General features: G+C 39.3%; 2 protein-coding genes across 2 annotated transcripts in view; one reads left to right on the top strand and one right to left on the bottom strand.

Annotated features, from left to right (window-relative positions):
• Positions 1-16,014, top strand: part of GFM1 (G elongation factor mitochondrial 1) — a 30,982-nt gene that overhangs the window by 1,159 nt on the left and 13,809 nt on the right. Inside the window, exons 2-13 of the mRNA XM_085304079.1 lie at positions 302-454; positions 957-1,089; positions 1,314-1,518; positions 2,341-2,457; positions 3,051-3,201; positions 7,382-7,536; positions 8,915-8,999; positions 9,894-10,031; positions 10,740-10,841; positions 11,543-11,599; positions 12,132-12,269; positions 13,236-13,318. Coding sequence (XP_085160205.1) covers positions 302-454; positions 957-1,089; positions 1,314-1,518; positions 2,341-2,457; positions 3,051-3,201; positions 7,382-7,536; positions 8,915-8,999; positions 9,894-10,031; positions 10,740-10,841; positions 11,543-11,599; positions 12,132-12,269; positions 13,236-13,318 — 1,517 coding nt within the window. The remainder of the gene's footprint in view (positions 1-301; positions 455-956; positions 1,090-1,313; positions 1,519-2,340; positions 2,458-3,050; positions 3,202-7,381; positions 7,537-8,914; positions 9,000-9,893; positions 10,032-10,739; positions 10,842-11,542; positions 11,600-12,131; positions 12,270-13,235; positions 13,319-16,014) is intronic.
• LOC146596366 (latexin-like) overlaps positions 13,312-16,014 on the bottom strand; it is a 6,962-nt gene continuing 4,259 nt past the window's right edge. The window contains 3 exon segments of the mRNA XM_085304075.1: positions 13,312-13,598; positions 13,600-13,662; positions 14,834-14,896. Coding sequence (XP_085160201.1) covers positions 13,500-13,598; positions 13,600-13,662; positions 14,834-14,896 — 225 coding nt within the window. The 3' untranslated portion in view covers positions 13,312-13,499.

Genomic DNA, 16,014 nt, shown 5'->3' with positions numbered 1-16,014 from the left:
GCGGGCGGCGGCGGGAAGGCGCTGCTGCGCGGGCGGCAGTTCGCCGAGTCGGACCCGCAGCGCAGCCGAGGCCGCCCGCGGAGCTGCGCGCCCCGCTCCCGCCTTGCCCCGCCGCCTGCTCGCGCGTTAGGTGCTTCCCCGCGATGCTGCGCTTCCCGCCGCCGCGCGGCCTCGCACCTCACGAAATGGCGGCCTGGCGCGGGCGCGGCGCTCGGAGGGCGCCTCGCCTCAGCCGCCCTCGCTGGCCTGCGGTTTGTTTCCATCGCCCCCCGCTCCTGACTAGCGCTCTCGTGTCTCGCAGCTGCTCCTCGGCGCCTGTCGGCAGCGCTCCTCGGCGGTCCTTCCCAACGAGAGGATCCGCAACATCGGCATCTCCGCCCACATCGACTCCGGGAAGACCACGCTGACCGAGCGCATCCTCTTCTACACCGGCAGGATCGCCCAAATGCACGAGGTCCGTTGGCCRCCGGCGTGCAGCAGCGGCCCTGCTCCACGCACCCCTCATTCACTGCCACCTCCTCTCAGCACACCCCAAATCAAACTGTCAGACTGATTATATGTGTATATATTTATACACATATCCCTGTCTCTGGCGAATGCATCATGACAGATAGCCTTTCTCTTGATGYAGCTGAAGATGGCTATGAGAAACAGAGAAAGCATAGAAAAGTGATTTTTAGCTTCAGGTGTGTTATTTCATTAAATTGGCAGTGYGGCAGAATCTTTCATTTATTTTCGATAGCCTCTTCCAGGAGTGACCCTCAGAAGTGCAAAGCATGTTAAAGTCATGGGTGAAACTGCCAGAAACTCAAACGTGTGTGTAGTTCRGGAATTGCAACTGATTGCACCTTGCCTGGTTTTTATTGTGAAAGATGGTGCTCACTGTGTAAAGCAACACTCCTGCTCGTATAACGTTCTCGGTAGACTCTCTTAGACTAATATATTTCTTTCCGAAGGTGAAAGGTAAAGATGGAGTTGGAGCCGTCATGGATTCTATGGAGCTGGAGCGACAGCGTGGAATCACGATTCAGTCTGCGGCAACGTATACCATGTGGAAGGACACCAACATCAACATCATAGACACACCAGGTAGTGCCAGCTCTGAACGCTTTATGATTACTGTTCCTTCATGTATGCATATAGCACCATGTTTGTGTCCATTAGTCACTTGAATTGTGCTAACGGACTCTTTTTCTGTATAGCTGAAGACAGATTCCGTTGGATTTTGCTTTTTTTTCTGTAGCTATGAAAGTACAATTGCTTATTACCTTTTATCATCTGTGAATAATGGATCTTTTTTTTGGGTTATTCAGGACATGTAGACTTCACAATTGAAGTGGAAAGATCTTTGAGAGTTCTTGATGGAGCTGTTCTCGTTCTCTGTGCTGTTGGAGGAGTTCAGTGCCAGACAATAACTGTGAACAGGCAAATGAAACGATACGGCGTGCCGTTTTTAACGTTTATCAATAAACTGGACAGATTGGGCTCTAGTCCAAACAGAGCAGTACAACAGTTGAGGTATTTATCGCTTTGTGGAATAATTCTGAACTATTCACATAGCAAGTTAACACTAAAAATATTGGAAAACGTTCTCCTGCAGACTCTGTAGTTGCAGCTTGGAGGATAATCTATGACTTGAGGTTAAATCTTAGTCTACTCTATAACAATTCTCCATTTTCCCAAGAAGATGAGAGCAAAGCAAATCTTAGTGTTAGCCCAAACTCACAGAGTCTGACAGCTGGAAGTTTGGTATTTATTTTGATGATAGAACTATATTTGAAGCCAATTTATATACAGCCTTTTAATTTTTCCTAGGTACTGGTAGCAAACATACAAACTGTAACTCACAGTGTGGAGATAATGCAAGGCTGAGGAGTTTCTAGTTCAGACATAAGAACTGCCTGCTTCTTACTTGTTATTTTTCTGTGTGTAATTTCATTTATGAGATGCATGCATTTATTTGTATTTAGAGAGAAGCAACTTGTCTAATCAAGTAATTGACCCAAAACCAGTAGATATATTAAAATGCAACCTGGTATTTGTCATTCATCTTGGTCGATTCTGGCACTGTCAAAGGATCAAAAGACTTTAACTATAGATATATAGTAGGGATGGGAAGTTCTTTAAGGAGCATCTGGAGCACATATATTTAATGACTGTCTTTCTTAATCATAGAATCATAGAATTGGTAAGGTTGGAAGGGACCTCTGGAGATCATCTAAGTCCAGCCCTCAAACAAGTAACAAATATGGGGATTGACCCACAACCTTGGCATTATTAGCACCATGCTCTAACCAACTGAGCTAAACCGAACTCATGTATGTTTGTTCGCTTTTTCAGATCCAAGTTAAATCACAATGCAGCTTTTGTTCAGATTCCAATTGGGCTGGAGGGAGACTTTAAAGGAATTATAGATCTTATTGAAGAAAGAGCTATATATTTTGATGGTGCACTTGGGTAAGTGTTGCAACTTGAATATTTTTTTTTCTGTGCTGAAACTACTGTTTGTGTGGGTTATGCTGAACTATAGAAACCTATAGTTCTTCTGAAATGAAAAAAAACACTATCTGGAAAATAAGGGATGTTGCTTGTGCTAGGGCTAAGGTATCACATTTYTGCTCTCCCAGTTACAGCAAAATAATTCTGCAGAGTCAAGTTTAGTGCAGCTGGTACCTGCAGCATGAATTACTTGCTAACTGTAGTGTGAAGGCAGACACAGTTACTTCCCTGATAAATAGGAGACTTGCTTTGTGGTTGGAACCAATAGTGTGTGTTTGACATGAAATTGCCAGGATGAAGATAAGATGCGAGTGAGGTTGATGAACAGGTTATYCTGCATCCTTGCAAACTCCTGCCATGAGTGGGAAGAAGCTCTTCCCTAGTTAAGCATCAGAGCTACTTACTATGGTGATACTGTTAAGTGGTCTTTTTCAATATCCATATCTGTAGTTTTCTTGGTCAGCCTTGTCATCACAATGATTAATGAGTGATTCAAAGTTTGATTCATACAGTATTCCTTTAGAATAGTTATATTATTTACGTGTGTGTAGCCAGACTCTTCGATACGATGAAATTCCAGCTGAATTTAGAGCTGAGGCTGCAGAAAGACGTCGGGAATTGATTGAATGTGTTGCTAACTCAGATGATCACCTTGGGGAGCTGTTTTTGGAAGAAAAGATTCCTACAGCTGCTGATTTAAAGGTAAGTTTGTGGTGGTCCTTGTTCCTGTAGCAATATATTCCTTTTCTCCTAGAAAATATCTTGAAGAAATTTTGTGTGCCTAAGTCCTCTTGCATGAGTGTCACCTACTACAGGTTGATTCCCAGTTCACTCCCAGGGGAGGGCCCATTCTACCCTTGATTTTTGAGCTCTTCCTTCTATAAAAGCAGTTGGTGCTAGCTGGCTTACTGAAGACCTTGGTCACTAGATCTCGAATTAGATTTGCACTGGAGATTCCAAGCTTCTGTGCTCCTTGGAGACAAGTAAATGTCTCTAAAGTACTTCTAGTGTTTGGGTTTTTTAAATCATTCTATTGCTTGTCTATGCCACAACTTGCTTGGTGTGACTTGCTTCAAGTCTTCTTTGTGCATAGGAAATCTTGCCTCTTTTTGTATTTGCATTGATTGCTCCTTTCACCTTAGGTGGATGTAGTACTCTAGAAGGGAATTGGAATGTCTTTTTTTTTTTTTTTTTTGGCCAAATCCAGAAGAAATGAGTGTAGATCAAAATACAGTTTTCAGGAAGGAAGAAAAWTGCTTTTCTTGAAATCGCTGCATGATTTATTTTATGAAATACTTTGGATGTTGCATAGCAAAAGGCATATGAGCATAAAGGAGTGCTCATAGAAGTAATGAAGAACACCGTTTTCCCTTCAGCAGGTGGCCACAGACTGAAAATTACTTATTCTTGTGATAGTTTAATATCGCTGCTACCTCGAGTGCACATCCACATTATAAAAGGTGGTATGGAGGCCTAGAAAGCTCAGCTGCAGTTGTGCAGTCTTTATGCAATTTCAGCTCTCCAGGATGAGATCAGCTTACACTGTTCAGTAAAGTCTTGAGAGCAGACTAAGGTGTAGTCTGTATTTTAAACTGTATTATGAGAGATTTAGCAATCTGCACATACCACCTTCTCTAAGGACCTTAATTGACTAATGATGCCTCTTGAGTTGCTATGGTATTAGCTTTAGTCTAGATAGATGAGCTCATACTGAGATAGCCAGGCTTTTAAAAAGCAACCTGTAGCATGTATGTGCTCACTTACAATGCCRTAAGTTTGAAGTAATCTGAGGACACTTACAGAAAAAGTGCTAAGCAAGCTTGTGTTTACCATTTGGTAGGTATGTAAGCTCAAGACAATAATGTGGAGTTGTTGACACAGCAATTTGTTGGGCTGCATGTGTATCTAAACAGCCAGTAATGTGAGAGAACCATACTGAAGTCTGTCTGTTTTGTAAGGCAGATCTCAGTTTGGTTGTTTCTTGCCCTTTTTAGCTGTGTGATGGCTATGTAAGTCCCTGTTCACGCATGCATGGTGCGAATATTTGTGTGATGCCCCCTGCTGAATTGCTGTTTGCCATCACCTCTTGCCACTGTCAAGAGAAATCAACAATAATCTTCTAATGTCTACTGTTAATAGTTATTATCTAGCTGAAGATTGAAACTACTACAGGGACCAGTTGCTGAACCACRGAATGGTTGAGGTTGAAAGGGACYTCTGGAGATCATCTAGTACAACCCCTTCTGCTCAGGCAGGGTCACCTACAGCAGATTAGACAGGGTTGCATCCAGGTGGGTTTTGACTATCTGCAGAGAAGGAGACTCCACAACCTCTCTGGGCAACCTGCACCAGTGCTTGGTCACTCTCACTATAAAGAAGTTCTTGAATGTAACTTAAAAAAAAATGTGATTTTAAACAAAGAGAAAAGTGATATCCAGAAAGTCCATTGCAGTGGGAGAAGCTTTATGGGCAGACAGCTTTTTCTTGGAGAGCCTCTGTTGAAGCTAGAGCTGCTCGCCTTTGAGTAGCAGTGATGCACATAGTTTCACTGAGGCCTGGCAACTGCCTGGCACGGCACTAGCCACCTCCTTTTGCTTTGCTCTGCTTGCAGCTGGGTGCTTCAATTGGTAACTGAGGAAGATAGCTGGGTTCAAACCGTGGGYCCCTTAAGGTTTATTTATTTCAAACCTTCATAGCTACTAAACTTTGATCACTTAYAACTTTATAACATACCTTGGGTTTTGAGTTACCAAAAAAAAAAAAAAGTTTTGTTTTGGTTGTATGGGTGGTTCACTGGTGGTTGTTGTCTCTAGGACTATGGAGGTATCTGTATATCCCAACTTGGCTTGAGATACAAAAGCACAAAGGCTTTTGTCAGAAGTACTAAGCRAATGTAGCTCTTATTTCAGTAATAAGAGGTTTCGTTATTTGGCATTTCCAGCAATCATTTACTATTTTATGAAGCATGGACTGTTCAGGTTGTGAAGTAGCCCTTCTGTAGTTGGTAAAGACAAAATATAGTAACAGTTTTAAAGACCTGTAAGGATCTGTCTTCCACTAGGAGGACTGAACAATACAAATGGGAATATGCTGTGTTTATGTAAGAGGTGAGAGATTCCAGCAGGAAGCTATTTTCGATAGCTCCTACTGGGAGAGAAATCTGTTACAAAAATGAACTTGTTTATTCAGCATGCCTCTGCTTCCCACTTCTGAAAGCCAATTAATTATAGTTATAAYGGCTATAGCATTGCAGATGCAGGTTAATTTGTATTAATATGTCCCTGAAGATGGCTTTTCTTTGGTGGCCAGCAGCCAAGTTTCTGTTGAAAGTATCTTTTCATAGAAATGATGCTAGGTATCACTCMTGGAAGTCAGAGTCTTAGCATATGATGTTCATTAAAGATCAACTGCTTAAACAAGTACCTCATTTRCTACTATGCAAAATGCTGTACTCAAGCCCTAGCTGCTCAGTAGGGCACTCAGTAACAAAAATCTTTATGCGAAAATAAAATTACTTTTTTTCCCTCCGAGGTAATTGTTGATGAGAATCAATTGCAGCCATGTAGCTTCATTTTAAAATAACATGGCAAAATAGAAACCCAGGCCTCAGCACAGCTGTATGTTCTGCATACACTGTGGAGYACAGGAAAGACACAGGCTAAACGAGCAAAAGTGTTGATGTAAGAATATTACTTTTGCATTATTTTTGCAAAGTCATTAAATCAAGAAATTTAAGGAAACAGTTATTCATTTATTTTTAAGTTTGAGAATAAAAGATCCTTTTCTAATTTCTTCTATAAATCAGTTTGCTTTTTGAAGTTTATTCTTTGTCAACAATTTTTGGCTTAGATATTCTGAATTACTGTCTCTTAACTGTGAAGGTTGCTTAGCCTTCTGTCTTCAGATACTCTAAATAACTCCCAGGCCAGATTATATGATTAACTACCTCAATCTGTTAAGGGAAAATCAGTTTTTTAGCTTACCAAAGAAGACAGCAGCTGCTTTMATTTGGAGTGAAGGCCTTCGTAAGTGTGGGTAGATAGCATCCTCTAGTGGCAGAGAGAGGTGAGACCAAGTTAGTGATCCTAGTAACTGATTTTTGGGKGGGCAAGCAATTAGCTTCTGTTCACCTTTCTAAATATTTAATGAAGACAGCTATGATTGCAGTTTTGGAGACTTTTGGCCCTCAACTGTGTTTTGTAATGTTATATGATGCTTTGGTGAAAGGCACTGAATAGGCAGGAGGTTATTGTGCAGTTAATTTATCTTGTTTACTAGGTTTACTAGGTTTACTAGGTTTACTGTGTTTACTAGGATGTCTCGGAAGAATTCCGAAGACAGTCATTGTAACTTCAGCGGAAGAGTGTGAATAGGTTCTTCTGTAGCTGCGTCAACACAGTTTTCATTAAAAGTGATAATTCGTTCAGCATGACAATTCCGCAAATACCCCTTTCCTACCTTTTTTTTTTCCAGAAGAGTTTTACAGAGCTTAAAGATGTCAAAACATCTCATTTTACTTTCACAAATTTAAATGTGTATTGTTTTCCAATATAATAAATAGGGGAAATGGAAGGGAAATGACAGACCTGAAAACAAAAATGAAGAATCTTGACTTTATCATTATATTTTAGCTAATGTATTTTCATTTTTAAGTTGAATTTAAGAGGAAGAAAAAAATCTCAAAATTCTTGAGAAAACCACTAAGCAACTGTCATGGGAGACTCTGGTGTAGAGAGTTCTACAGGAGGGTGTCCTACTTTACTCCAGGAGTGAAGATAACCAGTAAAGATAGAGAGCGTCATCTGTAATGCTGTGTAGTTGGTATTGCATCAGACTCCTGAAGTTAYTGCAGAAGGAGAGTAATGCATTGATACTTTTCTAGCTTGCAATCAGAAGAGCAACACTGAAAAAGGCCTTTACCCCAGTACTTCTGGGAAGTGCTTTGAAGAACAAAGGAGTACAACCATTGYTGGATGCTGTCTTAGAGTATCTGCCAAATCCTTCAGAAGTTGAGAACTATGCTATACTTAACAAGGCGTAAGTATACTCATGCGTGTATGGAGTGGTTTTGGAATCAGGTGTCAAAGCAGTGTAAAGTGTAGCAGGAAACATTACTACCAAAATACATGATCTTTTACTATTTACATAAACAATACGATCATAATTTTTGCACAGCGTTCTAAAAGCTGCAAGATCTCATCTCATTTGAAGGGTACTGTTTATACCTGTACTTCTAATAGCACTCGTTGAGTGTTAAGTTTGAAAATTTGTTATCTGATAAGATAAATTATAAAATTGTATAAATATATAAATTATAAATTAATGGTATCCCCTTAAAGTCATGCCTGCRTTAGAGCAGAGAGCACATTTGAAAATGTTAGCTGATGTTTTATTCATCTGAACACGCTTATTAAYGTAGATGTGCCTTCACAGTTAAGGAACACAAAACCCAACATTAGTGTCTCTTACCTGTACTTCTGCATCCAGACTGAAATCTTAAAACTTTTCGTAGAGTTATTACAAAGCTGTAGTTGTAAAGCAGTATTTAATGCAACAGCTAGCTGTGCACATTGTTTTTTATATGCCTTCTTGTATATCCGCTGGTACTGACAAGTTGATTTTGTGACTTGGAAGCTGCAATTCAAATTATATGATGTGCTTTTGTGTTTCTGTGGGTAATCCCCTTGTTGGCATTTACTAAAACTGTTCTGTCTCACATGCACACAAACAGAACAACACAGGCATGATAGTTCTTGTCCGCAGAGGACATACTGTGGCGCTTGATGCTTTTTTTTTTGGAGTCTTTATACAGAGCAGAAACACACTAGGGTGCCTTCTATTAAATGACCTTTGCAGTACCTTTAAGGTGCAGTTTGTTACTTCTATTCTTTATATCAACTGTCTCTTGGAAGTCTAAACAGATCGTTTGAGTTTACAGTTATTCTCTGAGCTGTGACTAGTACTTTAGGACTTTCTGGGCCTCAGTCACAAGTCTGGCCTGTAAGTGTGCATCTGTCTAAGGATGGTACTCGTGTTGAGTATCAGTGCAAAATCTATCCTTGGGAGCATCTCTGCTGTTGACCATTGACAATAAATGGTCCAGAACTTAAGATTTTTTTCATTCTAAAACTAGATTTGCTTATGAAGTGTGACTGAATATCTTATTAATTGTTGTGTGTACAGTTAATTGCTTTTGTGGCAAAATGGATAAAGTGAGGGAAGAGTGATAAATGTCATAATTTGGAGTTCATTTTGGGGTCTGCTAAATGTACGAGAGCTGCACGTGAGCATCTTGTAACTCTGTATTAAAAACTTCTGTGGAACTGAGAAAGGGCCTTCCAGGATTGAGCTTGTGTTCGGAGGCTGACTGTGTTTGCTTCACAACATTAATTCCCTCTTTAACCCTTTTTCTAAGGGACTCTGAGGACAAAACCAAGTTCCTACTGAACTCTGCTCGAGACAATTCCCAACCTTTTATAGGCCTTGCTTTTAAACTGGAGGTAAGTTGTTATGTTTTTTTGATGTGGCAAAAACAGTAGAGAAGTAGAGCATTTCCTGGGAGAATTGTTGGTATATGCAAGATTTACTTGCACTGAGCGAGTACAACCTGCTACTGTTGGTAGGCTGTCATTGATCCCCATGAAATGCYTTCATGCGTTGACGGTTGTTAGTTTTGGGAGAAAAGCACTCTAGGGCTCCCATTTTAAAGTCTGGTGTTTAAATGTGACTGTGCATGCAGTGACATTGCTTAGTCACAGTACATATGGTACAGCTAAGCTAACAGTTTCTAGAGAATACTGACCTAGGATTAAGTAACTGAATGACTTCGGTTGTTTGCAAAATTCCTACTCTACCAACGTCTGACTTCTGCTGAGAGACTTTATACAGTCTGCAAGYTTTTAAACAGTTTACGTGTCTCAAGTACTTCAGATTTTTCTTAGCTAAAACCTGAAAGTTTGGAAGGTTTCATTGCTTATCTTAAATGATTTCAGAGGAAAATCTACTTGAAGGTGAAAACGATGCAGTGTGAGAGAGAGGAAGAGGAAAAAACATGAGATTTTAACAAAACGGACTGCTTACTACCTAGAGAGTAGTGGTTCTCATTTTCATATAGAAAGTGGCTAGCCAGATTAATAGTTGCTGTATGCCTTCATTGTGAAAGTTTAGGACTGGTAAACTGGTAAAATTGGGAAAGTAAAAATTGCCAGGCTTCCTTCCCAGAGTAAAGTGAAAGCTGAAACTACATTAACACAAAGTTTYGTATGTGTCTAGTGTAAATTCAAAGCAGAATCATTGGGTCTATCAGTGCAGAGCATGCTTAGAATAATGGTGGTCTTGATTGCCAGAAGGACTGTATCTGACTTTTAATCAATTTTTATTAATTTTCATTTCAGGCTGGGCGTTTTGGGCAGTTAACTTACATTCGCGTTTATCAGGGGATGCTGAAGAAATCTGATTATATCTATAACACTAGGACTGGGAAGAGAGTGCGSGTGCAAAGACTTGTTCGTATGCATTCAGACAACATGGAGGTGAGTGTGAGAAGTAGAATCCAGTCAAACTAATCACCTTCTGAGTCAATGTTATTTGAAAAGAGAGAAGCTATCTTGTTATCTCTGAAGAATGTGATTACATTGCAAATTTTTTCTACTGATGTTAATTGTTAATTTGTGTTTGTCTGTAACATTTAATAGAGTTCTGTAATAAAACAATGAAGATGATTTCAGTTTATTTCTACTGCAGTGGAAGAGTCATTGCGTAAGAGGCATTATAAAATGACTTTTAGGTGATAACCTAAGACAGACAGCTATGGTATTATCTCCACATATTCCTTGCTTGTAGGAGAGGGGAAATATGACTGGCAAAATACACAACAAAATTTTCTTCCATGTGATTTTTTTGAATGCAATTCTTAAATTAAAAATGGATTCTTGAAATGCTGCAAGCATGACCCTRTTTAGAATTCCTTAGCTCTATAGCTTGGGCAGGGCTGCCTGAAAAATAGTATGTTGCTTGCTTTGCATTTCTGTGCTAAGATGAGTTAGTATCTAAGCTGAGGTCTCCTTTTTGTGCATTTGTTTTGAAGAAATAGAAAGTTTACAGAGCACTTCATCAGAGCTGTAATTTTCAAAGGTGTTTTATTTTGGGTTTTTGAGCACAGTGTTTGTATCTTTGCTGTATCTTTGTAATGTACTAATGTCTTTCACTGATACTGAAATAGTGACCCTTTTCTTCTTAAGGATGTAAATGAAGCTTATGCAGGAGACATATGTGCATTGTTTGGAATTGATTGTGCTAGTGGAGATACGTTCACTGATAAAACTAGTACTGACATTTCCATGGTAAGTAAACCTCTTAATCTGTATGCTTCCTCAAACATTGGAATTTCCAATATTCTGTTCTTAAATGTTTTTAATCTTTTGTTCAGTTTAAGTACTTTTTTGATGTGTATACAACTGGAAATGTTTGTTGTGATTGTTATACTTCAGAGAGCCCGAACATGTAGAGGTATGGTGTGTTCAAAACATGCACACTCCTTTACTGCACTTGGCATCAAATATATTCAATTTTAGCAAACAGTTGTGAAACAAACATTTCTGAGGTTTCAGGACCATTACTGCCTCCCTTTCTGTCAGTGCGTAGCTGAATACTGAGAGGATGCTGTTATCCCAAAAGTATTGAGGTATGTATTTGTATACATACACAGATACATCTATTCTATTTATACATACGTTTAACAACATCAGTCATTAAAATATGGAAGCAGTGTCTAGTGTGAAATCCCAGCAGAGATCAATTGCATCTAAGAGCTAGTATTAATATGTTGTGGTTGGCATTACAACAAGCATTAGGTAATAGCCTAGTATCCTGAGGAGAATTAGAGAATTTCCTTACAGTATGGTATTAGGCACAAACTAGATAAGTAAAGCAGTCAAGCCTGTTTGGAACCCACAATTTTTGTAATCARACTTTTCTGGAGAAATTACATCACCAGGTGAAATATAATGTGATTTTAYAATCTCTTCCTTTATAACCATTACAGGAATCAATTCACATTCCTGATCCTGTCATTTCAGTAGCTATCAAGCCTTCCAACAAGGTAGGAGCCTTTGAATTAACCTTTATCTGAGTTGCCTTTTTCTGCTGCATTTATCACTTTGTAYGGGTTAGCAAGCAAATACCAATTCATATAGGCTAAAATGAGCAGTGTTTAAAATATTCTAGCCAAAATGCTTAAGAACATATAATTTAGATAATGTAACATATCAATATGTTAGATGGTATCACTTGACCATAGGGGAGCTCTGTGTCTTTGATTTAAGTAAACATGGACTTGAAATAGCTTGTTCAAACCAGAAGATACTTACTTTTGTCTTCCATAAGAAAAWTAGAGATAAACTAAACTCAAGGGACTTTTCTGTTCCATCAAGCTTACAGATAGCCTGGCTAACTTCATCAGCATCCAGGAGCTGGAAGAATAAATGCAGTTATAAATCTTTGGCTGGGCTTCAGAAAATAACATCATGAGGGTAGAAGTGCTAAGCTGTTGGCAGGAAAACTTGAGGCCTTTCTTTTTACACATTTTTGGATGCTGAATTAATGTTTTTTTTTGCATGTGTAATTGTTTTTAGAATGACTTTGATAAATTTTCAAAAGGCCTGAACCGCTTTACAAGAGAAGATCCCACCTTTAAAGTCCATTTTGATGATGAGAGCAAAGAGACCATTGTTTCTGGAATGGGAGAACTACACTTAGAAATCTATGCTCAGGTAATTTTGAAAGAAGATTCCATGGACTGTGCTCTTGAACAGTTTCCCAACCAAGAGTTCTCCTTCCTTTCTGCCTGAGATGTTGCATGTGCCAAAATCTATTTGCAGATAGGCTAATTGAGGCCAGACTGTAGGCCTAATTTTGTAGTTGGGCCTCTAAGCTCACATCAAGCTTACCAGATTGTTTGGAGATACAATCCACTTGATTTAATGGTAAATGAGGGTTATTATATGGCAACTATTTTGAGGCCTTTTTAATAGAAGGTACTGTGACATTAAGGTGAACAGTAGCTGCTTGGGGAAGTGTTTAACTTCTTAGTCAACCCCAGCAGATTCTTTCTTCCTAGTGGTTCTATTCTTGAAGGCTTGTAATCTATTTAAATGAACCTTCAGTCAAGAATATTTTTACTTTTTGGTACAAAACYGATGGTGCAAATTCAGTTTGTTACAAAAAATATTGTATTAAGCATTGCATTTTGTTTTAGCAGCCTTTGCTTATAGTGAATTTTGATATTAAACTTTCCTATGGGAGAGAGAAAAATTCTGTTTCTGTATTTTTTTTATTTATTCCATAATAAGAGGTGATGCATGCAGTAGGAATAGTTTATTTCTGTTTATTTCTTTCAGGTTGATATCTGTTCTTTAATTCAGTCTAACAGAGTGRTGTATCTGAAATGTGGAGAGAATGAAGAAAAGATGGTTTTTGTCTTTGAAAACTTAAACTTGAATAAAGTAGTTATGCTGTTGCCTTGTCCTATATGTAAAGCTATTGCCCCTAAACAGGGATGACAGTTGAATGACAGTGAATAATTCATAACATCTGTTTTTCAAAAAAAAAGCCCCCAAAACCCAACAAGAAAAACTAGTTAACCCTGATCAAGTTTYTCACTTTAAAGATTATCTGTGATAAAAACATTGCCAATGTGTAGGAACAGTTCTGAATTTCATTCTGCTTTTTTTCTGCAGCGAATGGAAAGAGAATATGGTTGTCCTTGCACTATGGGAAAGCCWAAAGTTGCATTTAGAGAGAACATCTGTGCACCTGTGCAGTAAGTAGTCTTTCTAGCAACAAGAAGGTTTTTTTATTAATTTTGACACAGCATTTGATTATGCAGTAGATAAAATGACTAAAATGACTGTTGGGTTATTAGATTGAAAAAAAATACATGGGAGAATTTTTACTGAGCAAGTACTTACTATTTGTACCTTGATTGTTTGCCCCCTGCCTACTTATCTCCCCCCCCCTTCAAACACTTGTAGCATTTTAGCTTCTTCCRCTGTAGTGCCAGGTGCTCCATTAGTACTCTGCATGTTTTGGCTGACTGCTGTTCTGTGTTACTTTAACGCCATGCTGTGGGTGCCAGAGAACTGTCATTTGCCAGGGAATAATCTCCTGTGGGTAGAAAGTAAAAGGTGTGCTGGAAAAAGCAAGAAGGTATTTTCTTTGAACAATACTGAACTGGAATTGACTGCTATAATTTAGCCATAGCTTGGCTGATTTTTAACTAAGATAGATCAAGCACCAATAACAGTACATGGTAAGCAGGCTAGCAGTCAATCCTGTTGAGCTCTCAGTGTTTCTGAGTTCTCCCTCAAGCTTTTTTTAGCCTGTCTGGTGCTCTGTTYTGCTGCAGCTACACAGTTTCTCTCTTCCAGGCTAGTATTACAGCTCAAGTATGTCTGTGTAGGATTGCACTTCTTAATCACAGTGCTGTTGATATCTTAGGACACCCCTCCTCCCTCCCAAAATGGAGTACAATGAAGCACCTATACTTTTGAGTTGCAATTCAGTGGCTAATACTTTCCAGGAATTTTCCTTCACAAAAAATTCTGAGGAACTAAAGCGTTATGGATACTCTAACTTCACTGAAAGTCCAGTGGAGTAAGAAAAAGTAAAGCTAGGATAAAGGGTGAAATCTCTCAGCAGGTGACTTATTACAGGGAGTTACACAGTCAAGAGCTTCTTCTCTAAAACCCTTTCAGTTTCTCTGCATCGGTGTCTTACAAAGACATTTGCCCAGATCCCAATATTACGATGAAAATAACGTACATTGTAAATACTATTCCGGGAGTCAAAGCTGCTGCTGCTCCTTATGCTATACCCTGTATCCTTCTCTTTGAGGAAAAACTGAGATGATGTTTTTGTCTATTGGTCCTCCACGGCTGTCCCTCTAGTAGAGAAGTGCCCTGTTTGTTACTCCAGGTAGGATTCTGCAGCTTTTTCTGCCCTGTAGCCCTGGCTATTTGGCAATAGAATCTCCCAGGAGAAGAGATCTGTCAGTGACCATACATTGAGCCTCTGCCATTTACAAGAAGGGCCCGGATCAGTTGAAAATTATAGTCTCCTGATACAAGTTAGAGACTTGTTTCCTGCTTACATGGGGCACAAGCAGAGAACACTAAGGCAGGTGGGTACTCTGCCCTAACTTCGTGCAGTTTGCTACCTGACTTCCAGGCATCAGATCTATGAATGCTTCACCATCCCCATGCCTGGGGAGGTTACACAGTTGGCAGTCTTGAAACAAAAAAAATGCYGTTCTTTATTTTTAGAAATAAGACTTTACCTGGGACACAAATTCATGAAGTAGAACCATGTAGTCAAATTCAAGGTAATCATCGCTTCTTTTCTGTAAAGACAAGATGAAAAGGGCTGAATATGGGGATCTTTCCCTTCCCCACCCCCCTGTTAAGAGCAGTGAATCAGTTGTTTGTTACAATAGAAAGTCTTTGCTAGATGAAACTGGCAGCTTATGTTAATGAATAAAACAGATGTAGTGTAGTCACTATAACAGAACAGAAAGATGYTATTTTGTATTTCTGGGAATTCCAAAATTGTGTTTGAGAGACTGAATATAAAATTTGAAACCATGCTAATTCCTGCCTTGAATTTAGATTTTTTTTCCAACTTGAGGAACTTATTTGGAAAGGAACACCTGGTTGTATACTATGGTTCTTAGTCTAAATTTAGCCTAAATAATCCTAAATAAAATTGTCAGTAGGAGAAGACTTGTAAGGGACTCCAGAAGCCTTACAATGGTTAACAGATTATCAGTGGCTGTGTGAGCAACGGAGTACCTACTGGCTTGTGGAACATACTCTTTACAAATCTATTCTTCAGACAATAGAAGATGGAAAAAAAAAGCACTAGTTTGATTAACAAAGTGATCTAGTTTAATAGTATTTTGCCTTCTTTATCCTTAAATTCATCTAGTTTGTTAGATATGGTTTTTAAATCTTGCCCATTCATAGTCCTACAGCATCTGTGATCTGCTTTTAGGTAGATATCACAGGGARCAAAATGTTAACAAATCTTACTCTTAGAATGACTTTCTGCATTTTCTTCATATCCAGATCTTCATAGAAGTTCATTGGCTATTTTGAGTGGCCAGACATTTGGGCTCTGGAAGTTTATCAGGAGTCTTCAGAATAAACAGGATTTTCTACATATGAAGTCCTGTTTCTCTATTCTAGATTACACACTAAATTTCCTTGCATTTGAAATTGATTGAGAACTGGCTGRAAGGCAGAGCTCAGAGGGTCGTCATCAGTGGCGTGGAGGCTAGTTGGAGGCCTGTGGCTAGTGGTGTCCCCCAGGGCTCAGTCCTGGGTGCCATCCTRTTCAACTTCTTCATCAGTGACCTGGATGAGGGGACAGAGTGCCTCCTCAGCAAGTTTGCTGATGATCCCAAGCTGGGAGAAGCGGTTGACACACCTGAGGGCTGTGCTGCTATTAGGAGAGACCTGG

This window comes from Rhea americana, unplaced genomic scaffold, assembly GCF_003343005.1.
Source record: "Rhea americana isolate MKP2758 unplaced genomic scaffold, rheAme1 scaffold_202, whole genome shotgun sequence".
In the NCBI taxonomy this organism is placed as follows: domain Eukaryota; kingdom Metazoa; phylum Chordata; class Aves; order Rheiformes; family Rheidae; genus Rhea; species Rhea americana.
This window is presented reverse-complemented; position numbering and strand designations above follow the sequence as displayed.